At 35.0% G+C, this 23,440-nt stretch overlaps 1 protein-coding gene across 9 annotated transcripts in view; it reads left to right on the forward strand.

Annotated features, from left to right (window-relative positions):
• The window catches only part of LOC111047384, a 53,074-nt gene that overhangs the window by 18,004 nt on the left and 11,630 nt on the right, over positions 1-23,440 (forward strand). For 2 of the 9 annotated variants that reach the window (XM_039443996.1, XM_039443994.1), the window contains exons 4-5: positions 17,620-17,801; positions 23,187-23,353. In XM_039443996.1, coding sequence (XP_039299930.1) covers positions 17,620-17,801; positions 23,187-23,234 — 230 coding nt within the window. In that variant the 3' untranslated portion in view covers positions 23,235-23,353. Of the gene's footprint in view, positions 1-3,200; positions 3,204-6,049; positions 6,571-6,629; positions 6,733-7,092; positions 7,233-17,619; positions 17,802-23,186; positions 23,354-23,440 lie in introns of those variants that run through there. The other 7 variants (XM_039443995.1, XM_039443993.1, XM_039443998.1 and 4 more) reach the window with 6 other exon arrangements.

Consider the following 23,440-nt stretch of genomic DNA (forward strand, 5'->3'; position numbering starts at 1 on the left):
ACTGAACTTGTTGACTGTTTGTTTCGGAAGTAATTGACTGTATCCATGCAGATCTCTTGCCTATTCTAGAATCTTGGGCATAGTCTATCGCTTACTTTTTGTCTCACTTGTCTAAAAGTAAGAAGACTGCCAGGGAACATGATACGCTGGCAATGAAGCCAAATACAGCACTGTAATAAAACAAAATACCGTATGCAATCTTCTCTAAGAAAATATTGTGTTTTAGTGAGTTCCTAGAAGTGTTAAATTGTCAAAAAATAGTTGAATTTTAAAAATAGCTCCAAGTTTTCCAAAAAAATGGATATGGTACAACCAAGTTGCTAACGATGCAAAGTATCTGGGTATGATGACCTTGGACGTGAAGCTTCGCTGAAGGCTCACGCCAAGAAGAAGAGAGAAGATCTTGGAAAGAATCTTTATTGGCTGAGCGGAAGATTCTCCAACTTTTCAATCCGAAACAAAGTACTCCTGTACAAACAGATATTGAAGCCAGTATAGACGTATGGTTTACAACTTTGGTAGTGTACCAAAGACAGCAACATCAATGACATACAATGATTGCAAAACAAGGTGCTGAGGAACAATGTGGATTCTCCTTAGTATGTCAGGAACAGCGATCTTCATGGGGACCTGCACGTTGATCTGATGTCTAGAGGGTGCGATTTAATTGATAAACTGACGCTAGTGTTTACGCGCATCTCAAGTCTACTATTCAAAGATCTGAGTATATCGTGTACACACACACACACAGACCAATACCCAAAAACCACCTTTTTGGACTCAGGGACCTTGAAACGTATAGAAATTTGGAAATTGGGGTACCTTAATTTTTATTGGAAAGCAATACTTTCCTTACCTATGGTAATAGGGCAAGGAAAGTAAAAATTGGCTCAATTAGTCTTTATACTAAAAATTCTTGTGTGGCTCACTCATAAAACTTTCCTTGCCGTTAATTGATAAACTGATGCTAGTGTTCACGCGCATCTCAAGTCTACTATTCAAAGATCTGAGTATATCGTGTACACACACACACACAGACCAATACCCAAAAACCACTTTTTTGGACTCAGGGACCTTGAAACGTATAGAAATTTGGAAATTGGGGTACCTTAATTTTTTTCGGAAAGCAATACTTTCCTTACCTATGGTAATAGGGCAAGGAAAGTAAAAATTGGCTCAATTAGTCTTTATACTAAAAATTCTTGTGTGGCTCACTCATAAAACTTTCCTTGCCGTTAATTGATAAACTGATGCTAGTGTTCACGCGCATCTCAAGTCTACTATTCAAAGATCTGAGTATATCGTGTACACACACACACACAGACCAATACCCAAAAACCACTTTTTTGGACTCAGGGACCTTGAAACGTATAGAAATTTGGAAATTGGGGTACCTTAATTTTTTTCGGAAAGCAATACTTTCCTTACCTATGGTAATAGGGCAAGGAAAGTAAAAATTGGCTCAATTAGTCTTTATACTAAAAATTCTTGTGTGGCTCACTCATAAAACTTTCCTTGCCGTTAATTGATAAACTGATGCTAGTGTTCACGCGCATCTCAAGTCTACTATTCAAAGATCTGAGTATATCGTGTACACACACACACACAGACCAATACCCAAAAACCACCTTTTTGGACTCAGGGACCTTGAAACGTATAGAAATTTGGAAATTGGGGTACCTTAATTTTTATTGGAAAGCAATACTTTCCTTACCTATGGTAATAGGGCAAGGAAAGTAAAAATTGGCTCAATTAGTCTTTATACTAAAAATTCTTGTGTGGCTCACTCATAAAACTTTCCTTGCCGTTAATTGATAAACTGACGCTAGTGTTCACGCGCATCTCAAGTCTACTATTCAAAGATCTGAGTATATCGTGTACACACACACACACACACACACACACACACACACACACACACACACCACACACACACACACACACACAGACCAATACCCAAAAACCACTTTTTTGGACTCAGGGGACCTTGAAACGTATAGAAATTTGGAAATTGGGGTACCTTAATTTTTATTGGAAAGCAATACTTTCCTTACCTGTGGTAATAGGGCAAGGAAAGTAAAAGCTGTAGTATTGAAACGATTAAATATATAGAATAGCTATAGAATATAAATATAGAAAGCTATATTATAGAAGTTAATACCGAGATCCAGATGCCACCTTTAGGGCCGAGACACATGAGGCGTTTTTCAGACGAGTCGGCATGGCTCGACAGGACAGGAAGCTCTCCGATTGGCTAATTGATTTGAGGTATCAAGAATCAGCCAATCGGAGAGCTTCCTCTTCTGTCGAGTCGTGCCGACTCTTCTGAAATACGCCTTTTGTGTCTTGGTCCTTGGGCTAGTCAATCTTAAGGATGATGTTGAGAAATGAATGAGCCCTCATTTTTGATAGTTTACAAATCACCGAGTTTTTGGTGGATTAATAATATTCACGATATTTGGTGTATAATATAATAAGTTAAAATATTCGCAAGGAATACTTGGATGAAAACATTTTTGAAGCGGTCACCCATCCAAAAGCAGTACCGAATGCTTGCAGAAGCTCTTATAAAGCACTTGATCTCTATCATTTTTGCAATCCTAGAGTTTTCTCTCTTTGGAATCTGTTTGCCAGTTGTATGTATTTTTTCTATCAACAGAAAATAGTTATTTTTATCTAGTTCAGTTAAACCTGAGCTCCTCGCTATGCTATACACATCTACAAAGTTGCCACTATTGAATATAATTTTCACTTGTAAAAGAATTAAAAATGTAAATGTGCTACATTCACACACATCTTCAATGCGTACATTTTGTATTTAATACCAAACTTATAGAAATTACAGAAATTATAGTCACTGGATGACATGCATCTTTCATGCTTCTCTATTAGACTTTTGATTGTTAATCTTGTAAAGGTAGTCATTTTGTATTGATTTACCTACCATTTTTACTTGTAGAGATGCTTCATATCAACTTATTATTGTATTAGATGATTGAATTGTTTCATGCAAGAAGTGTATCAGACCATCTAATAGTTGCAATCTTATATTTAAACACTATTTTGATAACAATGTTCTTCTAAATTGCATATAAATATGCATTTATATGGCATATAGATTATCTACTGAAATTATTCCTTCAGTACTTTTTGGTCACTTGAGCTATTCAAAATTTAAAGTTTACACATAGAAATCACAGAATGTTGATAATTGGATAAAAATGGTCTAATGCCCCTTTTGCATGGAGCAATTCAACTACATAGCATCTTTAAGCTATTGTCAAAACCAATGAAAAAATAAAAGAAAGATTTACAAAAAAAGTTGAAAAAGATTTACTAGAAAAAATTACAAATAACAAAAAAAATGAAAAATTTAAAAAAATATAATAGAATAAAAAATACGAAAAAAGATTTACTAGAAAAAATTACAAATAACAAAAAAAATGAAAAATTTAAAAAAATATAATAGAATAAAAAATACGAAAAAAGATTTACTAGAAAAAATTACAAATAAAAAATAAAATAAAAAAAATACTAAAAAATGAAAATGGAAATAGAAATGATGAGAAAAATACTAATGAATGTAAAAATTGTGTTTTTAATATAGAAAAGATAATGAAAAGAAACTGTGTTACATGCATATTCTATGCTTCACCTATAGATTACTCAATTCATGTTACAACTGTTCAATGCTCTATTGATTGTTAATTTTGTAAGGACAGAATTATTGTCTAATGATTTTCCTTCTTCTTCTTATGTAAAAGATGCTTTCTATTAACATATTATTGTATAAGAGAATTGCTTGATCCAAGAAGGGTATCATTCCATACTCAATTAGATGCAATCTCATATTAAAAATTTTTCTGATATGAATATTCTTCCAAATTTCATGAAAATATGCAGTTATGGCATTTTAATTATCTACTGAAATTATTCCTTCAGTACTTTGGTAACTTGAGATATTCAAAATTAAGATACACTCATAAAAATCATAAAAATGTTGATAATTGAAATTAAAATGGTGTTATACCATCTTGCATAGAGCAATTCTCAACTATTAGCATCTTGAACCTATCATTGTAGAAAATGGAAAGTAATTGTAAGCTATTACTTGCATCTTCTATGCTTCATTTCTGCACTAATCCATAGTTATTACATTTCCAATGCTTCCTCAATTAAAAGTCAATTAAAAATGTGGAAGAAACCTGTTCAAAATATATTTTGTAGATGTGTATACCATGGCGTGCTCTAGCTATTATGATCAGATCACATCAAATCAGATTTTCAAATATTTTATTTGAGACTTGCACTTGGTACTCCTATTGAAAGGGTGACCACTCATGGTCAGTCAAATTAACTCCAATTTATATTCTTGAAATTCACTCCACAGTCGTTCAGAATATTCCTGAAACTAAAGCTCATCCATTTCTCATCATTATCTCTCTTATGCATCATATTATATTGTATTCTATCCATGCACAAGCCTAAGTCTCATTAGAGCATCAATTTCAGCAACGATAGACGATAAAAATAATTATTGACCGAGCGAAGTGAGGTCTAAGATTCAAGTCGACGGTTTGGCATTTCTCTTAATGTTTAAATGTTTATATGTTGCGCATTTACGGCGAAACGCGGTAATAGTTTTTCATGAAATTTGACAGGCATGTTCCTTTTTTAATTGCGCGTCGACGTCTATACATCATTTTTAGAAATTTTGCATTTCAAGGATAATATAAAAGGAAAAAGGAGCCTCCTTCATACGCCAATGTTAGAGTAAAAATCAGACTAGAATTATTTATCATAAATCAGCTGACAAGTGATTACACAGATTTGTGGAGAAGCCAGTATATAGCTGTATCTCAGTAAGTTCTATAGTTTCAATCAGGTACTTGTGGATGAGAATACTGCGTGAGGTCTACTGTTCACAGAACTACTAGTAAAAATCTTTTGAGATTCTGTGGTATTGATACAAGATAAAATAATTCTATTTCAGACGGTTTGTCTTGTAGAAAAGCTACTTGACATAACCTTACATCAATGATCAAATTAAATTTGAATGATGGGTGTGGTACAGAGGCGAACAAGACCTAACTCTGGCTAGTAAAGGATATCGTCATCTCATTCAAACACAAGCAGATCCTGACACCCATATGGATGTATGGAATACAGCTGTGGGGCTGTGCCAGCAAGAGCAATGTGAATGTTACTCAACGGTTCCAGAACAAAGTTTTGAGGAACATCGTTGATACTACAAGCTCCATCCGAAACGCCGAGATTCACATAGATCTGGAGGTGGAGTTGGTCTCATCGGAAATTGGGCGCTTCGCACGCAAGCATGCAGACAGGATACAACGGCATGAAAATGAAGAGGTCGTTCTCCTACTTGACAACACACTTATGCTGCGCAAATTGAAGGGGACAAAAACTTTCAAGTTGTGCAGTGTTGTGGAGTGAAAGAGTCAAAAGCAGAGCAGTGTATAGTGTGAATGTGTTTATACATATCTGTATTGCATCCTTTTTACTATGCTGTATTTGGCTTCATTGCCAGCATATTATGTTTCCTGACAGTCTTTGAACTTTTTGACATGTGAAACAAAAAGTAAGCGATAGGCTATGCCCAAAATTTCAGAACAGGCAAAAAATCTTCATGGATTCAGTCAGCTAGTTCCGAATCAACTCAATTTGTACTAATCAAATTGTAGCAAGCAATGGCGAAATAGCATGATCACTGCTGATATGATGACTGACAATGGAACTACCCATTGTAAATGAACAAACCCAAAGTTCAACTCTAAGCTTTGACCTAGTACCTCGAAATTCTGCTGTAATTACTATTCTTCAGAGCAGCTCTAATACTTTCATCATTCAATGTTCATTATCAATTTTTTACCAAAGTGGCATGCCTTTTTATTTTAAATTCACTAAACCTGCACATATAATATTGATAACCTTGTTTCGACTCATAGTTCTTATAAAATATAGATTAATTACTGCATGAAAAGTATTGCTTCCTATTGAAAACTTGTAATGCTCTTAATTTATGTTACAGGAACGAAAATATTGATTCATTATTTAGGGTGTGTGCACAAAAGTAAATCGAGGTTGAGTAGTAAAGGAAAGTGCTAAAAAGTCGTAATTCTGCCTCCTGAAGTATGTCTTCATTTTATTTCATTTCACCAAGAACGCCTGATGTTTCAAGTTGCAGCGTTCTTGAGAGGATATGGATAAAAACCTAAGACCGTTCAGACCGCTGAACTCTCTCTGTGTGCACACACCCTAAACATGCAAAAAGTCCCTCAATATAATAATGCTTTTCCACTCTTCCATTTTGTTTACTATTTAATTCGTGGATAAAAGTTGACTATAAAAAAAATATTAAAACTTCAAGGGACATTTATCAGACATTACAAAACTCTAGTGAGTGTAGTTAGTTCAGCTTTCGCAAGTAAATTTTTAAAATTAATAGTCAATTAATCCTCTTTCTTGTTTTCAAATATTTTTTTCTTACTCTATTATTATTCCTCGTATTTATTTTTGTTTCATATTCTATTTTAATTTGTATTCGTTTCTATTTTTTATTATGTTTTAATTTCATATTTTGTTCTCATCTATTTATTTCTGATGTCCAGGTGGAGACAATATAGTGGGTTTGGGTCCGCCACACTTATGGTTTATGACATAATGATGTATTATTGGTATTCCAGCTCAGTCTGTCTGTCCAATGCCACTCCTGGAAGCAGGTGCCAACATGATTATCTGTTGCTGATTGATTGATTGATTCAATGTTATATTATTATGCCGCACCTACATATTGGCCCAACGTCGGCCAATGTGTGGATGGCTGATTTGCCAGCGCTGGCCTTCTTTGGCTATCGCTCCGATTTTTTACGAGCGGAGGCCAGCCCAACGAAGGCCAACCAAGGCCAGTGCTGGCAAACCACTCATCCACACTTCTCTACTAATGCGTTCTGTTTCCTGCTTTGTTGTCTCATTTGCTGTTTTTTCTGAGTGATTGACTTGCTATAGGCCTAATTGCTACTATTAATCAGTTTTGTGATATTTTGTTATTGATTTTTATCGTATTCATTCCAGTTGATATTTTCAATTTCTATCATGGATATGTCGCTGGCTACCGCTGGCCTTGATTGGGCACGCAGTGTGGACGCAGCCATGGACCAACGCAGCCAAGCTTACCAGGCTGGGCCAGCGACTCGACCAATATGTGGAAGCAGGACTGAAATTTTTAAACAGGTATGATGATTATGATTTTTGAAGGGACGGATTCAAGGATCCAAAGGTTCAAATAACCCCACACGTCAACCGAAGCTTATTGTGTTCCCAAGTAGTATATTAGTTAGGCAAACCAATACCTGTGTCCTTTACAAGAACCAGGAGTTTTCCCCTATGCTAACATCCCATTCATCACCTGGTTGCTTGTCGCAATCCAGTGTGATATGCTTGGCAGTCTCTTCAGACTGATTAGTCCTCGCGACCTACGTGAGTTCCACTCCTGGCCTTCGTCGAAGGTCCTTCCACTGAGGAAGGGGTGGCTAAGCTGCCTCTAGAGCGCCCGGCCACCCTTGACGCAGCCTCTTGATCCACATTTGTACCTGGAGTTTCACCCATCTCTGGTCTCTTGGGTTTTTCTTTTTGCCCCTTCAAAACTCTGCAGGTCAAAAGCCTCACCTCTCCCAAGAAGTGTTGCCTGGCCTGAATGGCCGCCCTTCTTTGAGCAGTGGTGAGTTTTGGCCTCTCCACCCACAAACTCGTGACCTACGTGAGTTCCACTCCTGGCTTTTTTGTAGGTCCTTCCGCTGAAGGAGGGGTCGCCAAATTGCCTCTAGGGCACCTGGTCAGCCTCTTGACCCACATTTGTTGCTGGAGATTCACCCATCTCTGGTCTCTTGGGTTTTTCTTTTTGTCCCTCCGAAACTGCCCTAATGGGGCAGATCCATGAAGGCATGGGGTTTGAAGGCAAGGCAACTTATGGAGTTGCCTTGGGGTCCCTTTTAGTCGCCACCTATGTCAAGCAGGGATACTGTGGGTGAATTCTGGTTTTCAACACATTCATGAGTACGATGTTCGACTCAAAGCTCCCCCAACCAACAGGGGGGTTCAAAGAGGTAAGCTACCCTTTTTCACTTTGTTTTTTTTTTTAATTATTCTTCCCCAATCTTTTTTTATTTTTTAATTGTTTGACTAACTTGAACAATGTATGACGACATGTGTGTACACACATGTTCATCATGCATGTCCTATCGTTAGTGGCCATCCTTTATTAGAGTCTAGCGGAATCCGCGTGCGCGCTAGCTATGCAGGATTTAGTCGGGAGCATTCAAATCAACGCCGGACCGAGCCGAGGATTTGTGCAGTCTGCTTGACGCCCAACTCGAGCGTTTTCGGCCAAGCGGATTCTGCCTTCTTTCAGTTTAGTTCGATCTTCGCACATAGTGAGTTGCGCAATATTTGTATTACTGAGCGAATCGGCAATCGGCTTCAGTGCGAACGCAGGCAGATTCCGCTCGGCCGATCCGCCCGGCTCGGCTCGGCTCGGCCCGGCCCAGCTCTGGTGTGAAATCCGCCTTATGCTATTTTTTCTCTATGTTGAAGCTCACATCGAGCTGTAATACCAAAAGGATGATTATTCTCCAACGTAATTGCCGTGAAGGTTGAGGCATTTGTCATACCAGTGGACCAGCCTGTCAAACCCCTTTTCATAAAATGCTGTCGCAAAATGAGTTTAAGTAGGCTGTGACATTGTTTTGGAGCTCCTCGTTAGTTTGGAAGCTCTGCTCTCAAAGTTATGTCTCGAATTTGGGTAAAAGGTATAAGTTACTAGTGGCTAAGTCAGGTTTGTATGGTGGGTTATCGATGGTGTGCTATATTTTTTTTACTAGAAGACTGTTTGTCTGACAATCGTATCGGACAAGTGAAAAGTTACGTTAGGCTCGATGCACAAGTTTTTTGTAATACCAGATGTCAGCAATTATTATAAAAATCACAATTATTCATCGGCGGTAATAAATAAATAATTCGGTTAATAACTAATAGAGATAATACAAAGGTGAGGAAATAGTACAGCTTTTTCAAAAAGACCTTTTATTTCTTTTTAAAATACAATAGATCTCTAATATTATAAAACCATTAAAATCAATTGAAAGCACTATAAATTCCAGGACTTACTCCCATCTCCAGGTGAAGATTGAAAATAAATGAACATCATTGTCGAGTTATGAACATTGTTTCAATATTTTTCTTGAATTAGTCAATACTGATGTTTATTTATTTCGTATTTGTACCTGAAGACGGGATAGAAAAAAGTCCCGAAATGTATAGTGATTTTTTTAATTGTTATATAATCATTCAAAGAACGTTATTGTTTGTTTGAAAAATCGTACTATTTCAATTCTTTTATTAATTTACAGTATATATACAGTACATCAATTAATAAAAACAATATAAAAACTTGTAGTAGGCCTACCCTTTATTGAAAACTTGAAAATATTTTAACGACTAGTTTCGACCATAGGTCATTTTCAAGTTGAAACTTTTTAAAGGGTACTACAAGTTTTTATATTGTTTTTATTAAAGCCCATATAAGTGAAGTGATTTCAGTACATTAATAGCATATAGAATAAGTATACAGCATATAGAATAAGTATTGTATTTGCCTCCAGAATATAACATGAGATGAAAGAACACCAATAATTCCAAGAACCGGCAGAACAATCATAAGAATTACTTTGAATACTGTCTTGCATAACAATTCATTTTCGTTAGTTTGATGTCGAATATCGCTACTTCAAAGAGCTAGACTATTGTGTTGGATAGCTCTACAATAGTGCTAACTGCTGACAACAAAAACCTAAAAACTGAAAACATATAGCTGAGGCACTAAGCGACTCAATTGTGACAAACTGACTGAGAATAAACTTATTTTGAATGAAACATACATTACCAAGAATTGTTGGATTTAAACGCAAACATCAATCTAGCCGACTGCTAGCCGACATTCGTAGTAGTAAATAATACCATGTATATTATTTCAAAAGATCTATTGTTCCAATTAGATCGAAGCTCCTATATTTCAGAATAATAAAAATAATCAGAGGAAACGGAAATATAAAGTATGAATGAAGTCAACTAACAATGATAACATACAAATCATGGGAAACTTCTCAGAATTATTTGAAGCCACATACACATGGGTCCATATGAGTAAAAACAGAGCATATGCTCGTGAGCATGGAGCATAAGGTTTTGCTGATGAGCATTAGGTAGAAGCATAAGCATTTGCTCATTTTTGTATGAATAAGCTTTACCTTATACTCTTACCTTATGCTCCTTAACTCTGGAGCAAATGCTCACGTACCTTGAAGATTTTTCATCAGCTGATTCGCCTTTGTGGCCTAACTTTGTTTTATAGCAAAAGGTTAGCGCTAAATATGCAAGTATAGACACCGCTTGTGTTTGGTCGTCTGCTCTGTTCTCTATCATGAATATCATATCACATCCCATTACATTAAACGAGCAATTTCTGTATATCTGTTTATATTTTTATATCTGGTTATTTATGTTCAACGGATCTCGAAAACGGCTCTAACGATTTTCACGAAATTTGGAACATAGTAGGTTTATGATATAAAAATTCGATTGCACTAGGTCTGAATGCTCGCTGAATGACATTAAAAGGATAATTCATCCTTGTCTGAAACAGCTGAGACTTTCGTCGTCTGTGGATAGTAAAAAGTGAGCGAGTGATTCTGTGGAAAATCAAAATATCGCATTCCCGAAATTCATAAGCTGACATAAAGCCAGCTGTGAAATATAAACACGATCATTTTAGAGAATTGTGTTCTGTTTATCAATAAATAAAAATAACGAGCGAAGCTCGGTGCCCCGATATTGTTCTCTATGAATTGAGTTTTAGGTTAGTTGAGTTCTGAATTTTGAAATAGCGTGAAAAAATGTCATCTCTATAATAATCTTCAGCATAATCTTATAATCTCAATAGCCTTCTTATAATCGTCTACACTCTCATCTTCTCAAATGCCTATTTCCTATTCTGTGATAGCTATCTTTATATCGGATTGGTATCTTTTGTATTTATTCTTTTGTTGGAATAATGGTGATATATATCATGGTTGAATCTAAGAAGAGTTTAATAGTTCTCAACTATTGGTTGTGATCGTATCTGGTATAGTTTCCTCTTGCTCACACGAATTAGTTGAGCCATTCTACTATAAGCAAAAGGTGAAAAGCTGCTTCAGACTAGACTCACCTTTTTTGAAGCATTTGCTTCAAAAGTTCAGCAAATTCTCTAGTTTACTCATACAATTTTGAGCATAAGTTTATACTTTTGAGCAAATGCTCAAACTATTCTTTTGATGAGCATGAGCAAAAGGTTTTGCTCACGTTTATTCATAGAAAATGGCTCAATATTTTAGAAGTATAAGCAAATGCTCAACTTTATTCATATGGCCCATTATGAATAATAGTTCTTAGAATTTGATTCAGAGCATGATGTTATTGATCAAGTACTGTAATAATAGTACATTTATTAATGGACTATTACTTTTACCTCAATGCAATAACAAAGTAGGCCTATGTTATTGTATTAAGATTAACTCCAAAGCATAGGACAGTTTTTTAAATGAAACTTTGAAAAAACATTAACTCCAAAGCATAGGACAGTTTTTTAAATGAAACTTTGAAAAAACATTCGAAAAATGTTGAGTACTGTACATATAGAATGACTTAATATCCAATAGAACCAAAACTTCTTCAATTTTGATTATTTTTGAGAGCGAGTCATTCGACTGATTTGGAGACGCTGAATCCGAATCTGAAATCACAATATCTCTATCACCATTTTTACGCGTTCTAGGTTGTTGAAGTTGATAATAAAACGCGTCTTGCCCGCCCCGACGTAAAAAAGTGGCGGCTGACATGCGTCAGTAGAGCGTACGCAAAGCGTAAGGCCGGTTACAGAGCTCGACCGACCGTCAGTGCGTACGTCAGTCGCGCTTGTCTTGTACATAGATATTTCATGTATCCGTACAGAGCAGGACTGACGGCACGCATGCGCACGGTTAGGACCATGCGTTTTACACTGCGTACGAAGACCATCGGTCAAGCTCGTGCGCATCCGTCCCATCGGTCGACTGATGCGCTATTGAAGCAAATAGAAGCTTTCAGAGCTGTACTGATCAGTAGCCCGATCGCAACATAACCAATGTGCTGACACCTCTGCCCTACAATCAGTTGATATTGAATTGAATAGCATAATGAATGAATTCAATTAATGGTGTCATATTTGAATTCAGAGTTTTTCTATCAATTCTAAATTTTTATTGGAAAAATCATATATTATTATTATCTACATTTATTTGATCCGTAGCTTAAAGTGACTGCAAGTATTCCCAATGGTGATACAAGCTCGAAATAACTCATCAAAATTTCTGATGGACATTCTGAGGTAGTTGAAAAATGTGTATCTTCATCCCCAAGCAATGATGTATATAATGGTACTAAATTCCCTTTGAAATGCTCTTTGAGCGACCATCGGGTGAACTTGATATCTACGCCTTTTAATCTTTCGTTTACGAAGATAATAAGCTACAATTAAACAATCTGTAAAGGCGTCCAATTTGTGAGTCAGAAAAACTGATGTATGGATGCGTATGGTCAGGATGGTGCATACGCACTCACGTAAAAAAGCCTATGGTCGGTCGAGCTCTGTAACCGGCCTAAGCGGGCGTGCGACGCTGTAATGTGCACTGTTCCGTCCGGAACCCATATACTTCTAACAACTTTCAGAACGCCAGTGACCTTGTTGTCGCTCTGGTCGTAAAACCGTGACTAGAAAAGACGCAAGTGTGATCCCCTATTGGGCATTGAAACCAGCTTGAAGCGAGCGGGAAGTAGTCGACACTGTTTCACACATTCTATGAATTCGATTATTAAAAGAAAAGCTTGTTGATGTTGTCACTTCTATCACTGCAAACATTAGATGAAATAAACTATTTCTCTTTTCTAATCCAACTGTCTTGGAAATGTTTATCTTATTGAATTGGCAAGCATTTTCAGAATGAGTATTTGTACGTCTCACCAGTGATTCCTGTATGTATGTATATAATATGTATATATTTATGTAAGTACGTATAGGAGCGGCCTAATGACCATGCGAGCCTTGCGCTCTGGAGGAATTGTAACAATATATGTTACCAGTATAAATATTGATGCCACTAAATACGTTGAAAGCTGAACAGAATTCGTTTCACTCGCTTGTTGTTTTGAAATGTAGCTCTTGTATAAGACCATAAAAATATGAATCAATACCTTAGCTGAACTTGAATAAGTTTGAACTATTGGTTCTTAAAAATGTGATATAACTCGTCAGAAAACAATGAATGACTGGGAAAACCAGGCGTGATTTGAGGACTGTTCCAAAATCCATTGAGTAGGTGCATGAAATACCCTATATGTCAGTTTACTCGCGAAAACTCTGGTACTCAAACGTGAGCGTGCGAGGAGCTTGGTTGTCGGATGTCGCGTTCGGTGACGACAACCAAGCCCCTTGCACGCTGGCGTCAACGAGTCTCCCGACAGCCAATCCCCTACTGGTTAAGAGGTTATAGGATGTTACTGGTTAGGTTATCCTAAATTCGGGACCAATACATAGGAGCAAACGAAACGTTGCTCACATCAAGTTGTGAAAACTAATAAAATAGTTCAATTAGGGCCTGTTTCATTAAAACTTAGAAGTCCTGTAATACAGGAACAGCTGATTTTATCGGCTATATTGAGCATGTAATTGGAATGGTGATTCTCCTGTATTACGTGACTTATAAGTAGTTAGACATTTAGAACTACTATACTAGTAGTTCTAAATGTTAACAAACTCAGTTCACGTTTGAATTTGTATTCCACATGATATAATTCATCCAGTTCTGTGATGATCTTTCTATTTGATGAAAATTAATTTTTTAGAATAAAAAATGTTATAATTTCTCCAGCATTATTTAGTTCATTTGTTTATTTTTATTCACCTATTAAATTAGTTTTTTCGAATGTGAGAATATTGATACTGATGGGCACGCATAATAATACCATGACTGCAAAACAAAATATTGAAACCAAAGACCTTAAAGTTGCGATTAGACCAAATTTATTTAACAAATTTTAATAACTCAGTCCTTTTAGATTATATTAGATTGAATATAACTTATCATTCACATGATGAACATATGTGTTTGTCAACTTCCGTTCAATCTAATAGAATCTTTAAGGATTAAGTTATAACCATTTTGTTAATAACTTTGGTGTAAACAAACCCAGCTTAAAGATGCATACCTCTTTAATGTATTTGATTGAAACTATAGACCTTATACAAATACAGTAATAGACTGTCTTCTCCACACATCTGTGTAATCACTTCTCAGCTGATTTATGATGAATAATTCTATAGTCTGATTTTTACTCTAATATTGGCGTATGAAGGAGGCTCATTTTTCCTTTTATATCATCCTTGAAATGCAAAATTCCCAAAAACCTTGTATATACGTCGACGCTCAATTTAAAAAGGAACATACCTGTCAAATTTCAGAAAATCTATTACCGCGTTTCGCCGTGAATGCGCAACATATAAATATATAAACATTAAGAGAAATGGCAAACCGTCGACTTGAATCTTAGACCTCACTTCGTTCGGTCAATTATGAAACAGGGCCCAGGGACTGTTTCATGAAAGTTACAAGTCCTGTAATAGAGGAAAAGTTCCTGTATTACAGGTGAAAATTAAAAGTTTGTGTTTCTTAAACAATTTTCCCTGTAAAACAATTTACAAGTCATTTGCCTGTAGAAGTAAATAATACAAGACATTATCATTTTCGTGTTTCGTAAAAAGAAACTTCCTGTATTACTGGATCTGTAAGTTGTTGAATATTTTATCATTGTTTAGACCATCCTAAAACTTTTACAAGTGTAGGTAAAATCTTGAAAAGTGACATTTTGTTCTAAAGGCAACGTGTCAAAATGGATGAAGGTAGTAGTTCTAGTGAACTACATGACTATGTTATTATTCGTAGGCCAAGAATTTTACAAGGATAGAATTTCTTACAAAATTATGCAGGAAACTTATCAATATAATGAACGGTTTAGATTAAGCTTTCCTCAGTAAAGTGTTATTGGAAATATTCAGAAAATTAATTATTTTAATTATTAACAATTTTTGATAGTTAACATTTTTTGAAACATTACTACTAACATAACTGTTATAATAAGTTATGTAAGTTAAGTAGTTATTATAATTTCTCAACTATTTATCATTAACAAATTTATTTTCCTGCATAAATGCAATCTGTCCATCGTCAGAAATTTTATAATATAGATTTTCCACAGATTTTATATTAGGCTCACTGGCTAATGAAAACATTAATTCATATAAAGGAACTGTAATACAGGTGCATATTACAGGTGATTTTACAAGTGCAGAATTATTTTTATGAAACATAATTTTAAAAGATTGTACATTTTAATTTATAAGTCCTGTAATACAGGCCCTGTATTACTGGGGTTTTATGAAACAGGCTCCAGATGTATTTCACAATCTGTAATCATTATTAATATGCACAACAAATTTTCAATATGGTTTGTTCAGTAATGACATAGAGAAAATATAGCATAAGAAGATATCCCATGGTATAGAGCGTTTATGTTCTAAATTTCACTGTTAACCCCAGCCTGATAGTTTACTTACTTCTTTTTCATGAAACTATTTGATTGGTAATCTCTCATTCTGTGCCGTTCTTGCACTCTCAACCGGCCAAAACAGTAATAATAGACAGTAGTCGACAGTAATCGGCTTGAAATTTGGAACATAAACGACCAATACCATGGTTTATCTTCTTATGCTATCTTTTCTCTATGGTATCACCATGAATGATACAATATCACCACAAAATGAAACAGTATCACCACGCATGATACAGTATCAACACAATATGATACAGTATCGGCTCAACTATGTCATCTTCTCTCCATGGTAATGCATTCTTGAGTTTGCATTACTCATCACTCCAATCAGAAAACTTCATTAAATTTAATACAACTTCAGTACAGAAGTATGTCTCGGGAATTATTCAGGTTGTAGCTACTATAATGATGTCGTCGTCGTCTTCCTACGAGGATTAGGCTATTTGCCTGTTCCGACTTGAAACTGCCAATGACATCCATCTTTTGCGGGATACGCCCACACTTCTCCTCCCAACCACATGAATACGACATGACTGCCCTGGGAATCCTGTCGCTCTCCGTCCTTTAAACATGATCTTTCCAGTTTTGCCGATTCTCTTCAATCTTCTACCATATGGAGATTATGTTGAGCTCGCTTCTTATATCGATTATAAAGCCTATCTCCCCTTGTGCACCCTTTTACTGCTCTGACGACAACCAAGCCCCTTGCACGCTTGCGTCAACGAGTCTCCCCGACAGCCAATCCCCTACTGGTTAGGAGGTTTCTGGTTTTCGGGACCGTAGACGACAACCAATCCCCTCGAAAGTGGTTTTTAAAGGAGCTCGGCTGACGGCGAGCTTGGTTGGCGCGTTCCCTTGATAAGCTCAACTACAAGAATTGGGATAGGGACTATAGTGTATAGTTATAATGACAGTATTTGATTAACATTGGTGTTGCTATCCTAGTCTATCATTCGACAAAGCAGAAAGCGCTATTCTTTTATACCTCCACAACGTTGCCAGATCGTTTTCTAACAATGTAGAATTATAATTAATTGACAAAACTTTCAATATCAACCATAAAGAATTTTCTTTTAATCATTGAAAATATTTCTCTTGATGAATAGAATATAACTGGTTATTTTAAACAAGAATTAACAGTTAAATTAGATCAGATATACCGGTATCAACAATCTTCTATAGACGGCAGTGGCAAGGCAGAGAATCAGCAACGCTCTACTCTTATATTTCTCTACTGTCATCATAACGTTGACCTCACTTAGCATATGATGCTAAATTGCGGAATTGAACCTCATAAATAATCATTTAAATGAAATTATCGACAGAAATTTGTGAGCGGTTTGACTCAGTGGTCGCACTGATAAGCTAACGTTTAGATAAGTTCAGAATCATGCGTCTGCTACTCCCGTTGAAAGGGTGACCGCTTGAGCAAACCTCTCTGAATATGGTTTATAGAAGTGGATTTGTACATTCTTTGAAGTCTCTGTCCAAAACGTAGATGTTCACTTCTTGAATTCAATCACTATTGCTTGAAAATGTACATATGAAGGAAATAAAAAAAGTAACGTTAGTCGTGACCCTTGGGTGCTGGGGACCCAGAAGCAACATTTCACGAAAACAAGTCACAGAGCACTAACACTCTACGTGGCCAAGTTTGATTGGCTACTGACATGAATTTACATTGAACACAGTAGACAGTAACGCGCACTGCAGCCCAATTACAATTATAACAAAAATTGTCTAGGTCCTCAGGACCAAGGGTCACGACTAGAAGGTTAAAGTTACAGTTTTACTGATTTATAACTAATTTTAGTGATTTTTAACTAGGTAATAGAAATGAAATGTATTAATGGTGCTGTTTAGGTGCGTTTGGAATGTGTGGTGAGTTTATTGAAGGCAGCTGTGGCTCCAGTCAGCTCATTCATAATGGAGGCACTTGCTCTGAATCACCCTTTAACGGCCGCCATTCGCCAACAACTGCAACTGGTTCCAAGCAAAATGGTGCTGAAAAGTATCAATTCAATGAAACCTACAACACCGACCATGTAAGTAGAAAAATCACAGTCAATCAAATACAGTTGATAAAATCATCGAGAAAAGATTAGCAATCATAGAGATCCACTGTGAGAGACAGTCTTCAGGGAAGATTGCCTTAAAATGAAGGCTTCTCTGATTGGTTCTCGTGGAATTGAATCGCGGTTAAAACAGTTTTAACAGGATTTTGTGCAACCGGGCCTCAGTACCGTTCAGGCCTATTTTTCATGTGAAAAACATGGTTAAACGCATGTCAGGTGCCATACAAGCAGAACTAAGCTCGTCTCACAGCAGAGCTTGCAAGAAAGAATAAACGCAGTAATGGAGTCGTTTGAAAGGCAGGAGAACAGGTATTTTCACTCGATTAAGAGTTTTATTCTTTTATTGATTCAACGATACACAATTATTTTTTAAAATAATTTGGTGTGTGATCAACAGGCACAGCCCAAAACTGTTCCTTCCCCGGATTTTGGTTCATTAGAATAGGTTATGTTTCCTCCACTTCATAAAATGTTGTCTAATTTTCTGACCAAACACTTGAAGCAAGAAATTTTGAATTTAACATTTTTAGCGCATGGAAAGCACTTTACCAAAGAAAATAATATGGACTATTGTCAATGTCTTAATACCTACCATATATTAGCAGAGTACCATACGCATGTAAAACAATATTAAAGTGTTCTGAAAATTTTGAAAAAAAAAAATTTTCCTCCACCTACTGTCTAAAGTGCTTACTTTACTCCCTGGAACATAATAAATACTAAAGATTCACCTTTTCGCTCTCGGGATGAAAAAACAAGAAAACTCCCTAGAGCGTAAAAGTAACTCCATTATAACATAGGAAGCATCTCTATTTTAAAAACGTACATTTGAATATCTACGTAGAAAACGTTCAAAGACCTTAAAGATGTATAGACTCACATGCAGCGCTAGTGTCGTACTTGGAATTGAAATCGGCCATTGAGGGAGCAACCTATAAGATTATTAAATACCAATGCCTTTGTAATCTATAATATTACAAATATATAGATATAATATATCGTGCTAAAATACCCCAATGGCGGACTTCAATTTCACGTAAGAGCTATCATTGGGAAGGCATAGGCATTGTGAGTCTATATCTCTTTAAGGTCTTTGATTTGAAATAGGTTAGAAGGTCTAAGCTCAGATGAGGAAGCATATAGAGTAGTCATTAAACCAACTAAATTCAATACCTCAACCAGACATTTGATCAATCAATATATGAAATTCATGTTAGTATGCTAAAATTATTACAAACTTCATCACTGTACTAAAAAAAATGTAATTTTTCTATTCAATGTTATTCAAAATACCAGCCAACGAATATTCCCATTAACTAATCAAATTTGAAACGGGAACTTCATCATAGCTGTAGTTGTGGCGGCCATTGTTGTTACAACTTTTGCCGACAGATAGCGCACAGCCACAGTATACATACAGTATGGAAACTCGGCTAGTACCCTGGCGCAAATATCCGCCATCTTTTTAGGAAGTTCCGCATTGCAATAGTATTGATGGGAGGTTCGGATCCCTTTACTGATCCGGATCAATTGATCTCGTTCACTGCCGCGAGCCAATCAGAAGACCAGGATTGGAAGTTCCTAAGGTCACGTGACGTGTCTAGTATTTGTGCCATGTAAAAAGCATTGGTTAGATAGGCGTTTGATTGACAGTTTCCATTCTGTACCTATACCTACAAGCCAGCTGTTTCTGTCTACTCTTTAGATTATGTTGTAACACATTGTTTGGTCACATACGTTTTTAAAAATTATTTTATTTGCAGTTTTTATAAAAATGTAGGTGAAGGAAAAATGTTGTGTATAACACGAGTGAAAAATGTTTTTTCTCCCTCAGGGAAATTGTTGCCCTCGGCTTTTCCTCGGGCTTCAAACTTTTCCCTCAGGGGGAAAAACAGTACTTTTCACTCTAGATGTACAAATAACTATTAATACTACAGACAACCATTGGATCTGTGCTAACAGTTTCATAGTTTGTCTGTTACAATGTGGCAAGGCCAAAAAGGCTACCATTGGATCTGTGCTAACAGTTTCATAGTTTGTCACTTACAATGTGGCAAGGCCAAAAAGGCTGTTTGCCGATTCTTCCCTACATAATATCCCCTAAGACTGAAATTAAAAAACAATTACATTTTCAAACTAAGTAACAACAACTATATATGTGTATAATTCTTTAAAACGAGTAGTTATTTCAATTTTTTCACATTTAATGTACATCTACTTAATGGGCTAAAATCATACAAGCACATGATTACAAAAATATTTGGCCTCCACATCTCCCCTTATAGCCAAACCATTCCTCCATAATAATGACAAAGTAATATTTATTATACATACATATTATGTATAATTCTTTATAACAAGTTGTTATTTCAATTTTTTCACATTTAAATGTACATCTACTTGATGGGCTAAAATCATACAAGCACATGATTACAAAAATATTTGGCCTCCACATCTCCCCTTACAGCCAAACCATTCCTCCATAATAATGACAAAGTAATATTTATTATACATACATATTATGTAAAATTCATTATAACAAGTAGTTATTTCAATTTTTTCACATTTAAATGTACATCTACTTAATGGGCTAAAATCATACAAACATATAATTACAAAAATATTTGGCCTCCACATCTCCCCTTATAGCCAAACCATTCCTCCATAATAATGACAAAGTAATATTTATTATACATATATATTATGTATAATTCTTTATAACAAGTAGTTATTTCAATTTTTCACAATTAAATCATCTACTTGATGGGCTAAAATCATACAAACATATAATTACAAAAATATTTGGCCTCCACATCTCCCCTTACAGCCAAACCATTCCTCCACAATAATGACAAAGTAGCCATTATAATATATATTTATTATACATACATATTATGTATAATTCTTTATAACAAGTGGTTATTTCAATTTTTTCACATTTAAATGTACATCTACTTGATGGGCTAAAATCATACAAGCACATGATTACAAAAATATTTGGCCTCCACATCTCCCCTTATAGCCAAACCATTCCTCCATAATAATGACAAAGTAATATTTATTATGCATACATATTATGTAAAATTCATTATAACAAGTAGTTATTTCAATTTTTTCACATTTAAATGTACATCTACTTGATGGGCTAAAATCATACAAGCACATGATTACAAAAATATTTGGCCTCCACATCTCCCCTTATAGCCAAACCATTCCTCCATAATAATGACAAAGTAATATTTATTATACATACATATTATGTAAAATTCTTTATAACAAGTAGTTATTTCAATTTTTTCACATTTAAATGTACATCTACTTGATGGGCTAAAATCATACAAGCACATGATTACAAAAATATTTGGCCTCCACATCTCCCCTTATAGCCAAACCATTCCTCCACAATAATGAAAAAGTAGCCATTATAATATATATTTATTATACATATATATTATGTATAATTCTTTATAACAAGTAGTTATTTCAATTTTTTCACATTTAAATGTACATCTACTTAATGGGCTAAAATCATACAAACATAGAATTACAAAAATACTTGGCCTTCAGACATTCTTACATCCAAAACTGATATTTACTTATTCATTGATATATATATATATATATATATATATATATATATATATATATATATATATATATATGCAGTGTACAATTCCACATGACAAGTAGAAAATTGTTACTCATGGAGCAAAAATGACTTATAATGTATCACTGTTTTTTTTAGCCAGTGAGATCATGATAATAAATTGAGATTCAGTGGGCATTTAGGATGCAAGTCCAGCTTGAACTAATTTAAAGAGTTATGAATCATGATATTTCACTGTATTTTTCTATTTTTTGTTACAGTGAGTTCAAGATAAAAAATTAAGATTTTGTGAGCATTCATTTTATTCTTATTATTATTTTTTATTTGTTGGCCTCCCATCACCCCTTACAGCCAACCCGTTCCACCACATGGCGCCAAGTGACTGAATGAGTATGCTTAGGCAAATTTTACAGATCTCATAAGGGTTTGAAATGATGGCCCCATCCATTGATATGGAGGTGGGACAGCTATTTGACTCATTTCTGTTCTGCCTGACATATTATTTCCAGAACTCTTTTGGTGCAGAGAGCAAGGTTAGTTCAGTATTATGAGTCATCAGCATTGGAGTATTGTTTATTGGGAGCGACTTGTTCATACAGGCTTGACATTTGGAGCCTGAGTCTTTGTAAAAATTAGGTTCTTCTTCAGTAAACATGCAACATGTTGTCTCAATGGACACTTTTCACATTGAACAGACTCTTGTCGACCATATATTATTTTGTTACAGCTATTGCATATCTCTTCACTTGGCGCCATTTATTCTTATTATTATTATTATTATTATTGAAAATATTACTATTATTATCACCTCTATGATAAGCTCATCATTGCATTTAAGATGGAATACTAACAATTGGGAAAATTTTAACTTGTAATTTACTTAACAAGTGAATTATAATTTATCACTGGTATTTTTTTTAGCCAGTGAGTTCATGATAATAAATTGAGATTTAGTGGGCATTTAGGATGCAAGTCCAACACGAACTAATTTAAAGAGTTATGACTCACAATATGTCACTGTATTTTTTATTTTTTGTTACAGTGAGTTCAAGATAATAAATTGAGATTTTGTGAGCATTTAAAATGAAATACTAACAATTGGGAAAAGTGAATCATAATTTATCACTGTTTTTTTTTTTTGCCAGTGAGTTCATTATTTAATGTAGGCCTACATAATATATTTTCTTAGGATATATTCCTAAAACAAGATAATAAATTATTATATAAATGCAATGCCTATAATAACTTAACCTAAGATTTTTTTGGTTTTACATTTATATATTTTTTATTCTTAATTTAGGCATTTTTTAATATATCTCAACTATTATTATTGATAATGATAATAACCTAGCCTATCATTTTTTTTAATTTTCAAGTTTTAAATTTTTTTGTTTTATAAAGGCATTTTTTTGAATGTATCCTAACTAATGATAATAACCCAAACTATGATTTTTTTAATTTCAAGTTTTTAAATTTTTTTGGGTTTATAAAGAATTTTTTAAATTTATCCTAACTAACTATTACTATTATTAATAATTACCTAAACTATAATTTTTTTGTTATTTCAATCATTTTTTAAATTTTTTGGGGATTTTATATAGGCTTTTTTTGAATATATATCCGTACTAACTATTATACCTATCCTAACCTAAACTCGCCTAATAACATACCATTTTCACATTACATTCCATTTTTTATGTGGGCCTACATTGAATATTATTCTTAATTACATTTTTTTTATTTTCAAGGATGTGGAGGACACGATGAGGAAAAGCCGGCCGGGGATTGAGACCTAGAGGCTGTGGAGGAGGCTGTCGAAGAGGCTGTCGAGGAGGCTGTCGAAAAGGCTGTCGAAGAGGCGAGTGGAGAGGCTTTCTGAAGGAGGCTGAGGTTCTAAATGAGCTGGAGCAAGTGAGTGAGTTTTACTGGAGCAATTTAGTGAGATGGAGTATTCAGAGATTTGGGCACAGTCTTTATTATGATTGAGTGATTAAATCAATTC

This window comes from Nilaparvata lugens, unplaced genomic scaffold, assembly GCF_014356525.2.
Source record: "Nilaparvata lugens isolate BPH unplaced genomic scaffold, ASM1435652v1 scaffold2486, whole genome shotgun sequence".
NCBI classification, from domain to species: Eukaryota; Metazoa; Arthropoda; class Insecta; order Hemiptera; family Delphacidae; genus Nilaparvata; species Nilaparvata lugens.